At 41.9% G+C, this 20608-nt stretch overlaps 1 protein-coding gene across 1 annotated transcript; it reads right to left on the bottom strand.

The window, feature by feature from the left end:
- Nucleotides 1-15477: 15477 nt before the first annotated feature.
- LOC131685954 (DNA helicase MCM9-like) lies at nt 15478-19293 on the bottom strand. The gene is made up of 4 exons (XM_058969986.1): nt 19099-19293; nt 18549-19029; nt 17432-18494; nt 15478-17370 (listed from the first exon to the last, which is right to left on the bottom strand). The coding sequence occupies exons 1-4, from the start codon at nt 19188-19190 to the stop codon at nt 15611-15613; spliced, it is 3396 nt and encodes a 1131-aa protein (XP_058825969.1). The 5' UTR covers nt 19191-19293; the 3' UTR covers nt 15478-15610.
- Nucleotides 19294-20608: the final 1315 nt, after the last annotated feature.

The raw sequence follows: 20608 nt of genomic DNA, 5'->3' as shown, positions 1-20608 counted from the left end.
TTGTGACAACTTCAATATGACAATTCTGAACACAGGGGAAATGACACGGATTACTAGACCACCAGCGCAAGCAAGTGCACTGGACATAGCTCTAAGCTCGACATCACTACGGTTAGATTGCAAGTGGAAGGTAATATCTGATCCCCACGGTAGTGACCACCTGCCGATTGTAATTGCAATCACCTCTCGTTCAAGACCTTCGGAACCAATCAATGTCCCTATGACCTCACACGAAACATTGATTGGAAGAGCTACGCTGCTGAGATATCCAAAACTATCGATTCAACAACGGTACTTCTCCCGGAGGAAGAGTATAAGATTTTGCCCAACTCGATTCTCGATACCGCGATTCAAACTCAGACGAAACGAGTCTCGACGTGAACTCCCAAAAACGTTCTCCCAACCCGTGGTGGGACAAAGAGTGCTCAGACGTGTACGCGGAGAAGGCTGCCGCGTATAAAGCCTTCCGGAACGACGGGTTAGTCGCTAGCTATTGACTGTACGCGATATTAGCAAAGCGAATGAAAAATTTAATGAAAGCTACGAAACGCAGTTACTGGCGCCGGTTTGTCGACGGTTTAACAAGAGAAACATCGATGAGCACTCTTTGGGGCACGGCCCGACGTATGCGAAACCGAAACAGTACTAACGAGAGCGTGGAATATTCAAACCGTTGGATATTCGATTTCGTCAAGAAGGTTTGTCCGGATTCCGCCCCGGCACAGAAAATCAACCGCGCCGTGTCGCCTTACAATACCGCGAACGAAGCACCGTTTTCGATGGTGGAGTTCTCACTTGCTCTCTTATCATGTAACAATAAAGCTCCAGGGCTAGAAAGAATCTGGACTCTGCCAAGAGACTTGTAACTTGTGTTTCTTGAGGGTAACATTGTCCCACATGACTGGAGACAGGTTAGGGTCATCGCCTTCCAAAAACCAGGAAAACCAGTCTCTGACCACAATTCGTATCGTCCGATTGCAATGCTGTCCTGTATCCGGAAGTTATTCGAAAAAATGATCTTGTTTCGCCTCGATAATTGGGTCGAAACAAATGGCTTACTGTCAGATACACAATTTGGCTTCCGCAAAGGAAAAGGGACGAACGATTGCCTTGCGTTGCTCTCAACAGAAATTGAAATGGCATATGCTAACAAAGAGCAGATGGCATCAGTATTCTTGGATATTAAGGGGGCTTTCGATTCAGTTTCGATCAACATTCTTTATGAGAAGTTGCACCAGCATGGTCTTTCGCCAATTTTAAATAACTTTTTGCTAAACCTGTTGTCTGAAAAACAAATGCATTTCTCGCATGGTGATTTATCGACATCACGATTTAGCTACATGGGCCTTCCCCAGGGCTCAAGTCTAAGCCTTCTTCTCTACGTTTTTACGTGAATTTCTCAGTATCTCTCGTCAGAGGACGCCCGAAAGTTGGTAAACTTCATGGAGCAATGGGCATCCGGGACGGTGGCTACATTCCATTATTCCGAAGGTATCAATGAATGCTTGGTTTAAGGGCTTGGATGTGAACCGGAACTTTATTCGTACGATGTCAAGGCTCATGTCCAACCGGGACGTCCTGGCAAGCCGTGACCACCCCTACATTTTACTTATCTACATCTTTTTGAAAACTATTGATGTCCAAGTTTGATATATTTTCCCCTCTCATTCACAGTAGAACCTCGTCAACCTCTCCCTGTATCTACAATATGGCATTGCTTCACGAGTCTACGATGCAAACCTTTCTTGATAACCGTCTATCCAGAACATCATGACACACGTCACAAGAACATCACGACAGCACCGGAGTGCCAATAATCATCCGAAATATTGACCCTCCCCTCGCCCCTGCGATTACAGGAGGAAACCACTACAATAAAGTGTGCATATCCCCCACAATCGTCAACCAGCCAACGAGAATGTAAATTTTACGATATGTATCCCACTTCCTAACCGTTTCCTTTACTTCCACTAACACATGCGATGTACCTTGAAAAATGAATTATCGGCCTCGTTAAGCTACCGCATTTGGGCCTAAATAAACTTAGTTATATAAAAAAAACCATATTATGTCGAAAATATGGGAGGCAGAAGAAGTGCCTGCTAGCTGGCTAGACGGCTTCATTTGGCCCCTCTTTAAGAAAGGGTATAGACTGAATTGCGCTAATTAAGGAGAAATAACCCCTCATAATTCGGCATAGAAAATCATGTCCCGTATTCTGTTCAACAGATTGAGACCACGATAGGAGTCCTTCGTCTGCGAATACCAAGCCGGTTTTCGTGAGGGTCGATCAACGACGGATCAAATGTTTACCCCTGAGACAAATCCTCGATAGACTCCGGGAGTACAACTTGCAGACACATCATCTTTTCATAGATTTCAAAGCGGCCTACGATTCAGTGAAACGAGCAGCAGCACTCAGCAGAAACCCCTTCCAAAGCTCGGATGAGAGCTAGCACGGCCGCTATATAAAGCGTGCACAACGGACAAGCGAGTCATTCGCAATTCGGACGCCAAGAGGGAAGGACGACCTGCAGCAGCCATCAGCAGAACCTCCTCCCAAGTCAGGTGACAAGTAGATGAGTAAGCGAGCCCTCTGTTCTTCGGGAACAGAGTAACTGCAAGCCCTCTGTCGAAAGTCCGCGACAAATAACAGGCTGTGATACACGTATAGCGGCCAACGGAGAACTTTACAATGGCAACGTACAGCAGTGCAACGGCGGCCAAGCTGCTGTCTGGGCACAGCAAAACGTCCGGTTGCGACACCGCAGTCTGCGAACGAAGACGAAATTCGCTATCAGGTCTGTATCGAGTGGTATAGTTTTCGATGGGATGTCCGCCCTGATCCCCAGACCGACCGTCTGGAAGATGTTGTTCCTTTGACATGTGTCCCAAGTATACTTGTGCCCAAACCATGGAGACGGGTCTGTGGTGCTTCTTGTATGGCGAGACATATGGGAGTTCTGTTTGCAATGTGGATTTCAGGCCATTCAGGCCGTTAATATTCCACTGCAATGCCAGGACGCAACCTTCTCTTTCGACTGCCTGTGTATGCAAAGGCTGCTCCTTACTTGGTTCGTATCCCTCCGAAGGCTTGAGCTTGTGCGACCACCCCTGGCTGCTACTCCGTTATCGATCTGGAATAGCTGAAGTTGCACAGGGAATCAGTAGATAATTATGCTTGGGATTAGCGAAACATCTTTCAATGTGCAACTCCTGGTATAGTGTTTTTTTTTATCAATACCGGCGCCGGCCAGGCCCGAACGTAGATCGCGGAAGGAAAGGGAAGGAATTGTTAGTCCGAAACTTGCTTTTGCTAGAGGCCGTTTATACTACTGCGCACTCCACAAGTATCACGGGAGGAGGATATTTTTGTTAGTAGAGTATAGAAGTTGGATATACTTCTTCTTTACCGACGCCAGAGAGGTGATTCCACTACTTGGACTAGATATCGATCCACCAATTTCATGGACCGGGGACCAACGGCTTTACTTCCCTTCCGAAGGAAGACGTGACCACAGATTTTTTCACCTCAGAAAAAGCTCAACGACCTCGGCTGGAATTGAACCCAGGCCAACTGGAATGAGTGGTGGTCACGCTTACCACTCAACTACCGGCGCCGTCTTGGTTCGTATCCCTCTAAAGGCTGTATGTTTTTTCTGATGCTTGATATTTGTTCAGCTGTGTTGATGCAATAGGGTTCTGGGGGAGAGCAGAAAGCGACAGATGGATATGATCGTGGATACGCGTTGGTGGAACTTACCCGGGAAACCCCCAGGTTCCCCGCGCCGGCAACCGTCGGGGACTCATCGGATGTTTCCGGTACCTCCCGAGTCGGGGGCGACGCGGGGAGGGAGGCTTTGTTGATGCACGGAGAGCAAGTTTGTGTTAGTGATGTCTCGGTGTGATTGTGAGTGGGTATTATACTTGTGGAATAGGTGTACATGTTGCGTTCTTTGGTATTGGTGTCACTGTTCCTGTGGTGGAACCGAACTGGATGCCAAGAGCAACGAGCGATGGGGCTGGGGCTGCGGAGCCGATCGGTGTCGCTGTTGTCCCTGCGTCCAGGGGTCGATGTCATAGCACTACGTTTGCTGTTTGTTTTTTGTATTTGCATGGTTGACAGCAAGGTGACGTCTAGTAAGCATTGGCTGGAAGGACTTGAGGGCAGTCGGTTGTTTTCTGTTATATTTTGTGTATGAGTACTTGCCTGAGTTAAACTCGGGCCCGCGCCAACAGCCGCCGGGGGTGCACCGGGAGAACCCGGAACGTCCCCGGTCGGGGTCGACGCGGGAGGTTTGTTTGTTTGGTTTCGGCTATTGAATGTTGTTGCTTTTGATTTCTGCTGACTGCTGGGTTGAACGTTTGTGCGTTGTGTTACTCTGAGATGACGTCCGAGTAGTCAACGGTTGTTGGAGGTTTTTGGCCTGACGTGTTGAGTGCTGTTGTTGAACTGGATCGGGACCATGGCATGATGGCTTCAAGGTCGGGTGTAAGCAAGGTCATATCGGGAGTTGTTTTGAAGTTGGGGCTTCTGGATTTATCGGTACCACTTTTTCTGGTATCCTTTACTTTTTGGCGACTGGACCTTCTGGTCGGGCCGGCAGGAGCTCCGACAACAGAGGTTGGTTCTAAAAAATGTAGTCTTCTTAGCTTCTGTTCCCGTAGGGGTGTTTTCGTTGGTGGAAGTGTTCTCCCTAGGGTGGATAGACGACTTTTGGTGAAGCTCGGGGAAGGTATGCCGCAGTTTCGCTATATCTGCTGTAGCCGCTTGAAGCTGTTTTTGAAGCTTGGAACAATATTCCTTCAGCCGTTTAATTTCCTGATCTTTACCGTCAACTGAACTTTGGGCCTTGCTTTCTTTCAGAGTCACTAGTTCATTCTGTAGCTGTGCTATGATTTTGTTCCGTTCGTCGTCCTTGGTGTTACCTGTGGCTACGCTGGCATAACTGGGACCTTGTTGGCGTTTCGTTATCAAAGCTCTGGCCTCGGGGAAGGTGAGATTTTTGTCAACTCTGATTTTGGTTATCTGTTCTTCCTCGATAAACTTGGGACACGCCCTACTACGGGTGGAGTGACCTTGTCCACAGTTGATGCAAACGCTTGTCTTGGTACATGGGTTGTCTTTGGATGTTTCATGTTGTTCACTGCAGTTCAAGCAAGCGGCGGGGTTGGGACAGAGACGATTACCATGCCCAAATTGGCCGCACTTGAAGCACATCATCGGTAGTGGATAGTACGGGCGGATACTGGTGCGGAGTAGGACAATGAAAACGTGTTCCGGAAGTGCAGAACCAGAGAAGGAGAGGATGACCAGTGGTGTGTTGACCGGCTTACCTTCAATCTTTTTTGATATTCGGCGAACCTCCGTGACCCCTGGGTCTTTAGTTCTTCCAGCAGTCTGGCTTCTTCCAAATCTTTGGTGTCAGGATCGTAGATGACACCCTGGACTTTATTGAGGGTTGGGTGGGGAATAATCTCCACCTTCTGACCGCCTATAAGCTGATTCAACTTCTGTAGGGCTAGAAAAGCTTTCTTCGATCGGGTTCTCAACACATATCTGGATCCCTTTGCCTCCTTTGTCGCACTCACCAGGTTTCTTGGATCGATACCGAGCACTGCCTGTACAGATTTTAGAATAAGGAAAGGATCCGCGGGGAGTCGTTGTTCCTCGTTTCCTGGTTCGTTGACGGCCCTTAATAATAGGGTCTGCTGATTTATCACTTCCCCAGAATTCATGTAACCGGGGAGCGATCGACTTAGGGGGGGGGCTCCTCACCCCAGTCCGGGGGAGGAGGGCGTGGCATTATTACTTAAAAAGTCCTGGTCTTGCTCGCACTGTTGCTGGTTTGACACCTTCAAGTTTTACTCGTTTGGGTTTCGTCACTTTACTATCGTGAAGGTCACTTCTCAGGCGCACACCAATTCGATTTGTCTGTTCGATACATCACACGCGTTTAAATCGCCGGCGGTCGGTAGGTCAATGGAAGCGCAAGTCTATTACTGATTTGAATCTTCGCCTAGGTGGAGGCGCGATCAGTTCACCGATTTAACGTGGGAGTTTTGATGGAGGCGCGAGTTGTTTATCATCTTAAAAGTCTGTACTCCTGATACCTGCTACGATTTTCACAACACTTTTTCCCGCGAAAAAACCGTAGTATGCTTCGAAATTCGGTAGGAATAGGCGCCTTGGCGGATAATCCGTCCGTCAGGGCACCGGAGACCCGTCGGGGATCGAGTTGCGAATCACTTGTTTTTCACACTACTAATCGGGTTTCGGAGCACTGCACTTGCGTAAACTATCGCTAAGCTAGCGAAATGTCGCGATGATTTGTGCCGGATGGCAGAGACCGCGCTCAAAAAAAAGGCGGGTAGCGTAGGCCGAGCACTTGTTTATTCGATGGAACACGGAGCCAGAGAAAAAACTCAACTAATCACTCCGAGTGATTGATACGATCTGAACTGGAATTTTTAGGACACGTCGTATCATCGGACGGAATCTATCCTTCGAACAACAAGGTAGAAGCTCTTCAAAGATTTCAAGCACCCAAAACCGCGGAGGAAGTCCACAATTTCCTGGGTTTGGTTACGTACATCGATCGGTTTCTGCCAAATCTAGCGATAACTGCTCCGCTCCGTGAATTAACCCATGCTGGGGTTAAATTTGCCTGGGGAAGCGACCAACGTGCGTCTTTTGCTAAACTCAAGGACATGATTGGGAACGTACACCGTTTACGATTTTTCGATAACAGTATGCGAACAAGGGTTGTAGCTGATGCCTCACCAGTTGCTCTTGGGGTAGTTCTTTTACAATTTGAAGGGCCCACCGATGATATTCCCCGGCCAATCGCTTGCGCCAGCAAAAGTCTGACAGCGATAGAAAAACGTCACTGCTAGACAGAAAAAAGAAGCTCTCGCTTTAGTCTGGTCCAGAGTTAAAAATATTCAAATTCATTGAATGAAAATTGATCAAATTCAGCCGCATTCATTTTCAATATTCAGTGACGCAGCTGAAAACGTCAAACGAATAAACCGCCCATTCATCCATGCAGATTTTCATTCGTCTCCGATTATTACACGAAGCGGCCGTGCAGCAACGAATCAAACGTATCAAAGTATGCCCTGGCACAATGTAAGCGATGATGATTGTTGTTTCATATACTTTTCCGGCATTTGAAAACATTTTCCTATATAATTAGTGAAATGAATATATTGTACGATATTCAACTGAATGAATAACATGGATATTTGAATGAATATTTTTTCTATTCACCGCGAGTCGCATCAGGTTCATTTTCAGCCATCAAAAAAGAGCTTCGATTATTTTTAACTCTGGTCTGGTCTGTGGAGCGATTTTCCATCTATCTCATAGGACGCAAGTTCGAGCTGGAAACAGACCACAAACCTTTGGTAGCGATTTTTAAACCCACTTCAACACCATGTGCACGAATCGAACGATGGGTGCTTAGGCTTCAGTCGTTTTCGTTTGTTGTGAAATACCGTAAAGGCATAAGTAATGTAGCAGATCCATTATCACGGTTGGTCGAGGTACAAGAACCAGAAGAGTTCGATGCTGAAAGCAAGTTCATGGTACTAGCCGTTTTAGAATCAGCAGCGATCGATGTGCAGTTGCTGGAAGAGATGTCCAGTACCGATGTTACTTTGGAGGCTGTAAAACAGTGTTTACAAACTGGGTATTGGGATGCCCAACAAGTTAAGTCGTTTGCTCCATTCAAGAACGAATTGGGACTCATCGGGGAACTTTTAGTTAGGGGAAATAAACTGGTAGTTCCAGATTGTTTGAAATCGCGTATGTTGAACTTGGCCCATGAGGGCCACCCTGGCGAATCGGTGATGAAGCGGCGGTTGCGTGACCGGGTTTGGTGGCCCGGAATGGACCGTGGTGCAGATTGGTGAGCTTGCCAAATAGACCGGAGTCGATGAGCCGTCGTGAAATGCCTTCGAAACCGTGGATTGAGGTAGCCATAGATTTTCTCGGACCCCTACCCTGTGGAACTTACTTACTTGTTGTAATCGACTACTACAGTCGTTATAAGGAGGTAGAGACAATTACTAAAATAACAGCCAGGGAAACCGTAGAGAGACTTGACAAAATATTCAGTTGAATCGGTTATCCACAAACAATCACTTTAGACAACGCCAGACAGTTTGTGGGGACTGAATTGGAGGAGTATAGCAAAATGAAAGGGATTATTCTCAGGCACTCAACCCCATATTGGCCACAGGAAAACGGGTTGGTCGAACGACAAAATCGCTCCCTTCTAAAGCGTCTACAGATAAGTCATGCGCTGGGTCGGGACCTTCGGGAGTATTTACTGATGTACTACACCACACCTCATTCGATCACGGGTAAAACTCCGACGGAATTACTATACGGAAAAACGATCAGATCAAAAATACTTGGATGATATCGAGACAATAGCGTTGGGTGATGTTCGGGACCGAGATCGAGTATTGAAAGAGAAAGGGAATCAGTCAGAGGACCTCCGACGCCGCACAAGGAAGTCATCACTCTCCACAGGCGATACAGTACTTATGCAGACCCTGCTGCCAGGTAATAAGTTGTTAACGACGTTCAACCCGAAAGAGTATGTTGTCACGCATCGCGCAGGACCGCGCGCAACCGTCGAAGATCCAGCAACCGGTAAATCGTATGATCGCAACGTAGTTCACCTGAAGAGACTACCCGAGAGTACAACAGAACCGACAGAATCAATAGCAGCTGCTGCGATGGACAATGTTGAAGATCAATACTCGCAGTTGTTCAGCAGTGCAGAAGATGATCTTTACGGATTCGACGATAACCTCGAAACGGATCACAGAGTCGAGCCGGAAATGGTTTCCATAACTCGACAGCGTCGAGTCGCTAAAAAGCCTTCTAAATTTGCAGACTACGTACTTTAATCTTCAGGAAAAAAGGGGAGATGTGGTACCTGAGTACGGGCCTGGGAGAGAATAGTCGTGACGGCTGATGTTGTGATCGAGAAAAGTGCATTACACAAATGAGACAAATGAATAATAAATAACACACTCTCTCATTAGCCATCGACGAGGCAACATCGGCGCTAAAACGAGGCTTGTGAATTCGGTTCGATTAAAGTGAAAAAAAGTTACTTCCGCCATCTTTGAAAAAGGTACTCATGTAAATTGTGCTAGTTGTGAAATCGTATCGAATATCAAAGTGAGTTTTTTTTTTGAATCCATTTATTGATTATTTGTAGGTTAAGGCTGCTGTAAATATTCTGTATATATATATAGTTAAGATTGGTGTAAATATATTTTTAAAAAGCTACTGATACAGAGGGTGTGAAAAAACAAAATGGAGGTAGAGGAAGAGGATGCTAGAGGAGGTGAAGACCCGAAAAAACGGACAGCTTCGGTTTCTGAAAAACGGAAAACTCTCGACAATGACGAAAGCGACGATTACAGTGACAATGAGAATCGTAAATCGAGGAAGAATAAGACGAGAAAAGTTAAAAAGTTTGACGCCCAACGGGACATGGAAAATAAGAGCGACGGACGAGACTCACAAAAAAATCCATCATCATCGACTTCAAAGACACCAATTGACAACGGACCAAACAAAAAACAGACGATATATACAAAGACGGATGGATTAAAAACAAAATTTACAAAACGTTCATACTGGAACGAAAACAAGAAGAAAACACAGCTACAGGAGGGACAGACAAGACAAAGGAAAAATTCCCGCACCCTATGGAAGTTGCAAAAATGTTGCACAACATAGGAGTGAAAAAATATACGGAAATGAAATCAGTGGGTAGAGGTCGATTCCAAATAGTATTTGACAATCCAAAAGACGCAGAACAGCTCATTAATTCAAAAACTTTAAAGGACCAATTTGGTTACACGGTCTTTGTTCCGGCCAGGTTCAAGGAAACCATAGGTGTGATAGGAAACGTACCACCGACACTGACCGAAGAAGAAATATTAGAAAATTTAGAAAGCGGTGACATAAAAATTCATAAAATTGAGAGAATAAAGCGACGAGCATCTGAAAACAGGTTTGTCCCAACTTATTCAATAAAAATATATGCCAAAGGTCAATACCTCCCAGAAAAAGTATCAATATACGGAGTCAATGCTTTTTGTCAGCCCTATGTTTTTCCGTTAAAAATATGTCGTAAATGTTGGCGATACGGATATAGAGAAAATTTTGTAAATCAAGTAACGCTCGGTGTGATAACTGTGGAGCAGACCACTCGGACAAAGACTGCAAAGTTACTAAACCAACATGTATCAACTGTAAAGGAGAACATAAAGCCTCCGACATAATTTGCCCAGAAAGAAACAGACAAGACAAAATAAGACAAGATATGGCTTATAACAAAACAACATTTTTTGAAGCTTCTCGTAAATATTCAAAAACAGCACCAAAAACACTACAACATAGAATCGACTCAATTAGAGATTTCCCCACACTTCCTTTGCAAACAAATGAAAATAATAATTACCCAACACAATTTCAGAAAACTAAAACGAAACAAGTAACTCATAGTAAAATATTTCCACAGCCTGAAAAAGTACCAGAAATTCCACACATTTTCGCAGAAAATCCATATAAAACAACGGACATTGAAAAAATAACACAACAGATAAAGCAAGAATTAATTAAGCAATTAAATCTAAACAATATTGTAGAAAAGATCAAAACAATACAAAACTCAATCATAAATAACACAAACAAAACAGACGCAATAGAACAAGATATACTTCTAATCAACATAAGTAATGAATTGAACGAAATAATCAACCCAATAATGAAAACTCAAACCAATCAATAATTAATATGATTAAAACGAAAGAAGACAAAACTAAACACAAAAATATCACCAAAATAAACATCTTTCCAATTACACACAATAAACCATAAAAATAATTAAAAATTTCAAATGAGTACATCAATATATAGAAAATTAACAATAATTCAGAATAATGTTACTAGCATTCGACCAATAGACACCCGTGAAACTATCAAAAGCTTTCTCAGCAAGGAAGATGTAGATATAGCATTACTTAGCGAAATATGGTTAAAACCAGAAGAAACATATAAATTCCCCGGCTACAAATTTGTCACAGAGTCAAGACCTGCAGGTTATGGAGGAGTGGGGATATTAATAAAAAACGAAATTACATTCAATCGGATAAATATACCAAACTTAGTACCAATAGAAGCCATAGCAATAGAAACAACAAACACTTACCCAAATATTCAAATATATTCTATATACATTCCACCACCACCGATTAATAATAATAATATTAAAATCCCCTTAAAAAAACTTATTACATTTTATAGAAAAATTCAATAAACCGGCTCTATTAGTAGGAGACTTCAACGCACATAATAAGCTATGGAACCCCTTGCACGAAAACTGCCCCAGGGGGGAACTATTAGAGCACCTAATTGAAACAAGCGATCTAATATTACTTAATGATGGATCAAGTACACTAATTAAAAACCCAAACACAACACCATCTGCAATAGATCTTTCATATGCATCGGCAACAATAGCAGGAAAAATAGACTGGACTGTTTTAAATGAAGACTTTTTTAGCAATCATAAAATAATAAAAATGGAAATAGAGCAAACAGCAACAAAATACAAATATGTCACGGAATATATAAATAAAAAACAAATAATAGAAAATCTTTACGAACTACAACCCCAAATGTTCCATACAACAGAAGACATTATCCAAATCATTAAAGAAAAAATAGAGATATCAAAATATACTTCAAACAAAAATAGAAAAAGAACACCAAAAAAATTGTGGACAAAGGAAATCAACAACCTTTTACAACATAAAAATATGAAAATGAAAGAATTCAATAGAAACCAAACTTATGAAAATTTGATAGAATTCAAAAAATCAAGAGCGGCTTTGAAGAAAGCTATTAGATCAGAAAAAAGAAAGACTTGGAATGAACTAACAAACACAAAAAAAAATCCAGACATGCATTCAAAGCAACTGTGGAATACGGTTAAAATAATAAGTGGAGGTAAACCAGCGAAAAATAATTTACAAATACTGAATGATCCAAATCTCGCAAAAAAATTCATGAAACAAAACTTCCCAACAATAGTCGAAGAAATAAACTACACACCACAACCAACAAATAGCACAATAGTAATACAATTTTCAGAAATCAACAAAATAATTAAATCAAAAAAAGATTACTCAACACCTGGCATAGATAACTTCTCCTTCTATATGCTTAAAAACTTGAACTGGAACTTAAAAATGAGATTTACAGAGTTACTTAACGAAACACTTAACAGTTGTAATATTCCGGACGAATGGAGACAGAGCAAAATCATACCACTTTTAAAGCCAGGTAAAACCCCAGATACTCCCACAGCATATAGACCACTTTCCATGTTGAGTATATTTCTGAAACTCATCAACAGTATAGTTAAAAATAGAATAAATGATCATTTAGAAAAGCACGATACAATCCCAAATTACTCTTTTGGATTTAGGAAAAACACATCGGCTATAACCTGCGTAAACACACTTATCTCAATAGTCAATCAAGCAAAAAGAGAAGGAGAAGTGCTTATAGCCACATTCATAGATTTGACAAAAGCTTTTGATAATGTAGACATAAATATACTCTTAAAAACATTAACAAACGAGAAAATACCAACAGAAATAATTAATTGGATTTACCAATATTTAAGAAGCAGAGAAACTATTATGGTATTGAATGATGGAACCAAAATTACACAAATTACAAACAAAGGATTACCCCAAGGCTGCCCACTTTCACCGATATTATTCAATATATATAGTAAAATAATACACACAGTTGCCCAAGAAGACGAAATCCTAATCCAATTCGCAGATGACTTCACAGCTATAGTAAAAAGTTTCAACACTAGAGTAGCAGCTATAAAAATGAACAAGTTCCTCTTCAGACTATCCTTTGCATTCAAAGAAATAGGAATGGAACTAAACCCAGACAAATCAGCAGCCATAGTTTTTATTAACAAGTATAATCCTAACATAGACATAAAAATTGATAACATACCAGTTAATGTGAAAGAAAACCATAAAATCTTAGGAATACACATTGATTCGAAACTAACATATAAAGTCCAAATCCAAGAAGCAACAATCAAAGCAAAGAAAAAAATAAACATACTGAAAATGATTAGTAAGAAAAAATCCGGTGCACACCCAGAACAACTATTAAGAATAGCCAAAGCAATAGTAAGACCGCATTTAGACTATGGGATAACAATAACGGCGGCAGCTTCACAAACAGCATTCACAAAGTTAGAATCGACACATCTCTTATCTCTAAGGACAGCACTGAGATTGTTAAGGTCGACACCAAATCACGTAGTATTATATGAGGCTGGAGAAATACCTCTTAAACTGAGAGCCGAACAATTAGCCCTGAAAGAAATAACTAAAATAGTTTATTTTAAAAATAGTCCAATGCTAGACAACTTATACGAGTTAATGAGAATCAACTATATACCAAAACATTCATCATATATAGAAAAAATAGCTTCATTAAATAATTATCAATTTTTTCAAATGTCCCAAAAAACAAAACTCGTCCCTATAATATCACAACTAGAAAAAGTATTTACAGTAAAAGATCATATCAAAGGAATAAAAAAGCAAAATTTGGCCATCAACATACAAAAATTAATAGTTACAGAATTAATAGAAAAATATTACAAAACATATTACCATCTATACACAGATGGTTCAATAATAAACTCTCAGGTAGGTTACGGATACTACGATCCGCAGCAACAAATTTCATGTAGTGGGAAACTTAAAACTGGTTTTACGATCATGAGTGCTGAAATAATAGCAATCACAAAGGCAATAGAATATGCAAAAGCAAAGCAACTCAAAGAAATAGTTATATTTACAGATTCCAAGAGTACTTGTACACTATTGTGCAACCCTATGAAAACAGACAACAATTTAATTATTGAATTATTAAATGAAATACTCACCTCAAATTTGATTACGATAAAAATACAATGGATACCCGGACATATTCGACTATTTGGAAATGATGAGGCTGACAAAGCAGCAAAATTGGGAACAACCAATAACAGAATAGAAGACATAAATTACTCCAAAGACGATACTTTAATAATTTTCAAGGATGAAATACTACAAAACTGGCAGGAAAAATATACAATGATTTCACAGGAAAAGGGCAAATTTCATTTCAGACACTCAGACAAAGTCAGTAGAAAACCATGGTTCAAAGGACTATTACTAGAAACATCGGAAGTAATAACAATGGGCCGAATAAGAACGGGACACACGGCAACGAAAGAAAGACTAGCTAGTTGGAATCTAATCAGAAACGATAAATGCGAAGAATGTGACGTCACTGAAGATCTTCATCACCTTCTGTATGAGTGCAAAAAGTTTAACACAATAAGGTCAAACTATCCAATGTTAAATAACAATATTCCAATTCACACGATCTTGATTAAAAAAGACAGAAGGGAGTATAAAGCAGTAGCCGAATACCTTAAAATAATTAAAAAGAATGTTTGATTAATACATAAATATAAATACATATTCGATGCGGTCAAAGATAGCAAAAAAAAATGCATGTAAGTAGTGGCAGCAAAGAGTATTAGTACGGTCGAGAAGGGTGCTTTTAGCAACCCAACATTCACAAGCCTTGGCTTTATGGATCTGATGGTCTGAGCCAAACATCGTCAGAGAGAAAAAAAAATAATAAATAAACGGAGTATTACAATTGGCAATGTACAGCCGTGCAACGGCAGCCAAGGAGCTGTCTGGGCACAGCCAAACGTCCGGTTGCGACACCGCAGTCTGCGAACGAAGACGAAACTCGCTCTATATACGACCCTGATTCCCCCGGTAGGTTTATAGGGCCATGAAGCATGGACGTCGACCGTAGAGCGTTCAGAGTATTCGAGCGTAAGATGCTTCGAACCATACTCGGCGGTAAGCAGGAGAATGAAAAATGGATATTGTGAAGCTTTGTGCGGTTGAGGAGAACCTGAGGGCGCTCAACGTTCAGAGTGACTGGAAGCGATTGGCCTAGGATCGAGTCCAAAGGAGAAGGATACTCCATTCGGCGTAGGCGCATCGAGAAGCAGCTGTAGCACATCAAGTAACATAAGGTAGAGTAGAAATGACAAGAAAAAGAAAGCAGTAAATGAAATCCAAATAAAAAATTCTTAAAAGGAAGCAGAATTCATGGAGAAAAGTGAAGTTAGATGACAAAAATTTTAAGATCAAGGGAAAAAAGAAATACACAAAGAAATACTGACAAATAGGTAGTAAATTCTGACGTCAAGGTAAATTATGGAAATGGAAAGGTAAGAATGCTTCACAATAGTAATAACAATGCCAAATTAATTTATCCAAATTGAAAGAGGTGTTTATGTAGCGTCCACGCGCTAATCCGTCTTAGTTTAAGTTTGAGTTGAGGGAGGCACGCATTTTTTGACTAGGGCAGAAGTGCTGATCAGACCCACTCTACACCAAAAATGTACTACAAGGACTAATATTTACATTATTTTTGTAATGTATTTCCCTTACAAAATCAAAAATCAATTGCATCTAAGAATGCCAAATCCTCGTCCGGATCTCTTTGTTCTCCAAGGGTCACAAAAACGCCAGTCTCCACAAACTTGTTTACCTTACTTCCCCCACTTTTGTTCTCACTCGTCCCTGCCGACTGAGACTCATAAGCGCTGTCATCCTTTGGTTCGACGGTATCGGCCCGAACTGTGTCATCTTCCCTTCGAACAAACTCGAACTCTCGCATCTTGTTCAAAGTTTGCTTGGACAATTGCTTCCGCTGACAGCTACTTTCCGAAGGATTATTATTTTCCTGCTGGCCAAAAATGTCGTCTTCGTTCAGAAAATCCAGTAGTTGACTAACCTGTACGGGATTTGTCTTAGCGGGAGTGGCTTTCGATTCATCACGCGAAACAGTTGCTTCAGAAACGGGTTGCGTGGAAACGGCTTGTCTTCTTGGCCAACTACATTGGAATCTTGATTGGGATTGGTCTTTACTTGCTACGCTCGAACCAGATTGTTCGATGGGCACTTGCTCAGATAATCGCAAATTCTCGTCAGTGCGAATGGGGCTTTCATTTGTATGCCGTATGGTCGATGCGGGTGATGGTTCTGTGGCCATTAACTGTTCTCGGTGGGGTCGTTTAAACGTGAATTTACTCGTAGGAACACTGGAGCTTGGCTCAATGGGATTAACGAGCAGAGCATGATCCTTACTAAAACGTGAGGACATTTCTGTTGTTTCTACGGTATTTGTTTTAAAGATAGCAGAATCATCAAACACGCTGAGACCAGTTTCCGTAGATGCTAGACTGGCCGTTTGTTCGTCTTTTGATTGACTAGCGATGTTAACGTCCTCATCACTGTCATCATCCAACAGACTGCTCACATCAAGCATGGCGTTGAAAGATTCTTCTCGTGATGCTCGGGACCTTCCACTGCTGATCAGTGGAAAACTAACATTCGACTGACTAGTCCGGGGTGTAATTCCATCTGGATTATCACTCGGTTTCTCCGGTTGGGTAGCTTTCGACAATTCCTGCAAAAAATTTTGCCGCAAACTACTTAGGATACAATCCAGTTCGTCGTTACCTAAATTTTCTTTTAATTTAGGATCAGTTTCCGGAGTGCTCTTAGATGTACTTTTTTTCGACGTTTTAGGTGAATGAGATTTTACCGGTTCACTGCCTTTGATCTTTTTGACGGTATTCTTCTTGTGCTGGGTAAATGAGTACTTCGAATAAAGATCACTGCCATCTTCCAGTGTTTTGCGTTTTTGCGATTGAACGTGATCGGTTTCAACGACCGTAGGTTCGTCAGTCTTATTATTATCCAACTCCCTAAGAACTTGCTCCTCAAATCTATTCAGCGGTTGAGTGCTGACGGAATCCCAACTGCACACTGGAGCTGACTCCTTCTGTTTAGCTTCAGCAGCTAATTTCTTCCGGTACTGATCTACTTTTGATTCGTCTACCTGATCGATCGCAATTTCTTGCACGAGTTGAGTAAGTTGTAGCTGCTGCAACATCTCAACTATTTCCACCGAATCGGGGCCCAACGGAAGCGGAGCTCGAATTAAATCGATCGGACAAAATACTCTTCCGAATCCCCAACTGGAATCCATAAGCCGAATAGTAATCAACGCATCCAGAGCAGTAACTTCTTCACGAAACATCAACCGAGCGTACGCTTGTGATAGCCGAACCAAACTGTCCAATAAGCGGGCGGTTGTGCGAGCACAGGAACCTGCTGCATCCGTCCGGCAACGTTTATAGTACGCCGCTGTAATGGTAAAAATATTGGTCATTAAATTCAGTTTTACCAACACGTTGATTCTACCTACATAATATAGTATTGGCATCGTCCGTTATTTTTGGATGAATATCCCGAATCGCCTGGAAATGAGTCTGCAGCCGCTCCAAATCCCAGTGCCCTCCGAAAGGTGTCTGCGCAAACTTTTCTCTAGATTCTTCGCTTACGGAAAATGACAAAACATGATTCGAAACCGGACGGTCCCACTCTACATCTCCGGAATCGCAAAGCGTCAGCACAAGATCAAATCGACTCAGCAGTGGTCCACCGATTCCCAGACTTGATTTCACCTCCATTTCAGCCATGGAAAACAAATTCTTCGGATTGGTAGCAGCCAACACGACACACCGTGAACTTAACTTGCAAACCAACCCGGCCTTAGCCATACTTATCCGTTGCTGTTCCATCGCTTCGTGAAGTGACCCCTTGTCCATTTCACGCATCAGATTGAACTCATCAATACAGCAAATACCACCATCGGCTAAAACCAGCGCTCCCGCCTCCAACTGCCATTCGCCATCCTCCTTCACGGCAGCAGCTGTCAAACCGGCGGCGGAACATCCCACTCCCGTAGTAAACACCGAACGAACTGCAATTTCTGAAGCACATTTCAACAGCCGAGATTTAGCCAACCCCGGATCACCAACAAGCAGCAAATGCGAATGTCCCCGAATGGTCGTCCCACCGCCCATATATCGCTCGGTACAGCTAGCTAGCGCAAGAGCCAAAGCAAGCTTCACCGGATACAATCCATAAATCTCCGGGCATATCGACTGTACCAGCACATCCCTTGCCGCTAGTTCTCCGATATCCTTGACAGTATTTTGCCATTCGGCTCTTGTGAAAACAAGATGTTCTGGCAAATCCTTCCCAAATGCCGTTTTACTTTCGTCCTTTGATACACTGTTTGCCCTCATCGAAACGGTAGCTAAAGTCTTCTTTCCTGGCATCAGCGGAGCCCAGCGACGTTCCATTGTCCCAACAACGGTTACACAATCTCCCGGCTGGCAACTATCCACCAGGTCATTTTCGAGTGTAATAACAAGCATGGTTGGCACATTCTTTTCACTCATAATCTCCTGAACTCGCACCTCCTACCAAAAGCAAATTTTATAATAACCACTTAAAAGAAACTAAATCATAAATACCTGAAAATGTCGGCAATAATCGGGCTGTGGTTGTCCATTTTTTTGCTGCGGAAAACCTTTGCATCCGGTTTCGCTAGCCATCGGACAGCATCGAGGCGGATCAAACACATAGCTCTGTTCGTACTGAGCTTCCAGAATGAATTCATGCTGACAACGGTTGCAAACGTACTCTCGTTTAAACTCCAGAAAATTGGCTTGCGACATTCGGAACACCCTGCCCTTTATCTGGAGAAACTGACCTACGTGGTCGTTGTTGGGGAATGCAACTTTGCGCACCGCCTGAGCAGCCGTCTGCGGCATGTTGACGAACCGGACATGGCAGTTATGCTTGATTTGGAAGTCCGGCTCGAGGAACATGTTTCCTTCGATGAGCGATTTCTGTGCTTCTACTAGACTTGTGTTCCATTTGGGCAGTTGTTGGTGAGGATCGCGAAGCAAGGCATCGTACAGCGCGAGTTGTTTTTGCTGGATATGGGCTAAGCTGTTCAATAGAGGAAGATGATTCCAGGAGGTGCGTAATATCGATATTATCTCATTAGGTTCAACTTACTTAACAGCCAGTGAAACGTGAACCAAATCATCTGAATTGTTCAGTAAATTAGTGATTTCCTCGTCGTAGTGCTTCTTTAAATATTGCTCCATATTTTGCTGATACGTCTACCTGCTTTTTTCATTAAAAATCCTAAAAAACTGGTTAGAATTACTAATTTGTTTCATTCGAACACTGCAAAATGCAACAGGTTTTATTTTGTTTTATTTATATTTACATTCGTTTTGAAAGTGTTGCCTAATATGGTCGAAAATGTACCAAATCGCATGAAATTGTAACAACCCTGTAACATTCATTTTTCAATATGGTACACCGGGGCAAGTTAAACCCATTCCGGATCCGGTTCGAAATTCTGAATGGATTCAGTATGGATTTCAGCCGAGCGGGATGACACTCCGTGAATTGTTGATGAAATGAACTTACAATATAAAATTCTGATAAAGATTGACATTGGTTAGTTCGGAATGGATTCTAATTTTCAATATTACTTTATAATGGAATGGAATGGCCGAGGATGATTCGAAATGTGCCATTAAAAAATCAATTACTCGCAATTCTATATCAATATTTATATAGGGATCAATGAGAACAAGCTGAGAAAATATTGATATTGAAATTTTCGTGCTTTATTTCAACTCCTATTTAACGATTTGGAATCTTTTATCAAACTTTTTTAGTTTAAGTATAAACGCTGGCTTTAATTTCGATAATTTGCCATAGTTCCGTTTTTATTTTGTTTCTTGCCATAAAATAGGTAGAATATTTATTTAGTCTCTGTTGCGGCAGAACACAATTGCTGACTGGACACTCATCGCAATTTCACACTGCACAACGCAAATATATCATCATTGTACATTTGTACCCGAGGGTGTGACAGTCTTTTATAAAAATATATCACCTGGTTTTATATTTTTTGTCACTGTATTATATTTAATAATTATGTAATTAAGTTATAAACGTATTCAAATTGTTGAACTGTACTCAAATATTTATGCATAATTCTTGCTGGTTTAGATAGTATCTGCCGGGTACTAACTAGAGGCAGCCAGAATTACGACTTATCCTGATATAGTTAAAGCGGAGCCAAATAGAAAAACGCGGCTTTGGCAAATCCCAGTCTTGTTTCTAACCAGTTCTTTACACCATCTCTTAACACCGGTAGTGATTCAGCCATCCTAACCGCATCAACAGCAGTAAACCACTATTTCAGCGCCTTTCGTCAACATTTCATAGCAGTAGGGGAAATTCAAGATGTCATCCGACCGGTCGGTTTGTACCATATAGTGAAACGAAATAAAGAACAGCCTGCGCCGGCGGCGGTCAATAGTATTTAGCCACCCAAGTAACCATTAAGCACTAAAGCAAGCATTATATTCACCTTATAACAGCTTTTCGATGCTTATAGGTTCTATACAAGCTTTGCAAATGTCTATAAGCTTTATACAAGCTTTGTTAATGCTTATAAGCACTACGAATTTTAAGCATTAAAACAGGTCGTATATGGGTATAT

This window comes from Topomyia yanbarensis, chromosome 2, assembly GCF_030247195.1.
Source record: "Topomyia yanbarensis strain Yona2022 chromosome 2, ASM3024719v1, whole genome shotgun sequence".
NCBI classification, from domain to species: Eukaryota; Metazoa; Arthropoda; class Insecta; order Diptera; family Culicidae; genus Topomyia; species Topomyia yanbarensis.
This window is presented reverse-complemented; position numbering and strand designations above follow the sequence as displayed.

What these genes read in the sequence shown, in the direction of transcription:
- LOC131685954 (XM_058969986.1), bottom strand. Translation starts at nt 19,190, where the DNA reads ATGGAGCAATATTTAAAGAAGCACTACGACGAGGAAATCACTAATTTA. An exon ending in CACGTTTCACTGGCTGTTAA is followed by an intron (nt 19,030 to 19,098) that starts GTAAGTTGAACC and finishes TCTATTGAACAG; the next exon opens with CTTAGCCCATATCCAGCAAA. An exon ending in CGATGCCAATACTATATTAT is followed by an intron (nt 17,371 to 17,431) that starts GTAGGTAGAATC and finishes TTACCATTACAG; the next exon opens with CGGCGTACTATAAACGTTGC.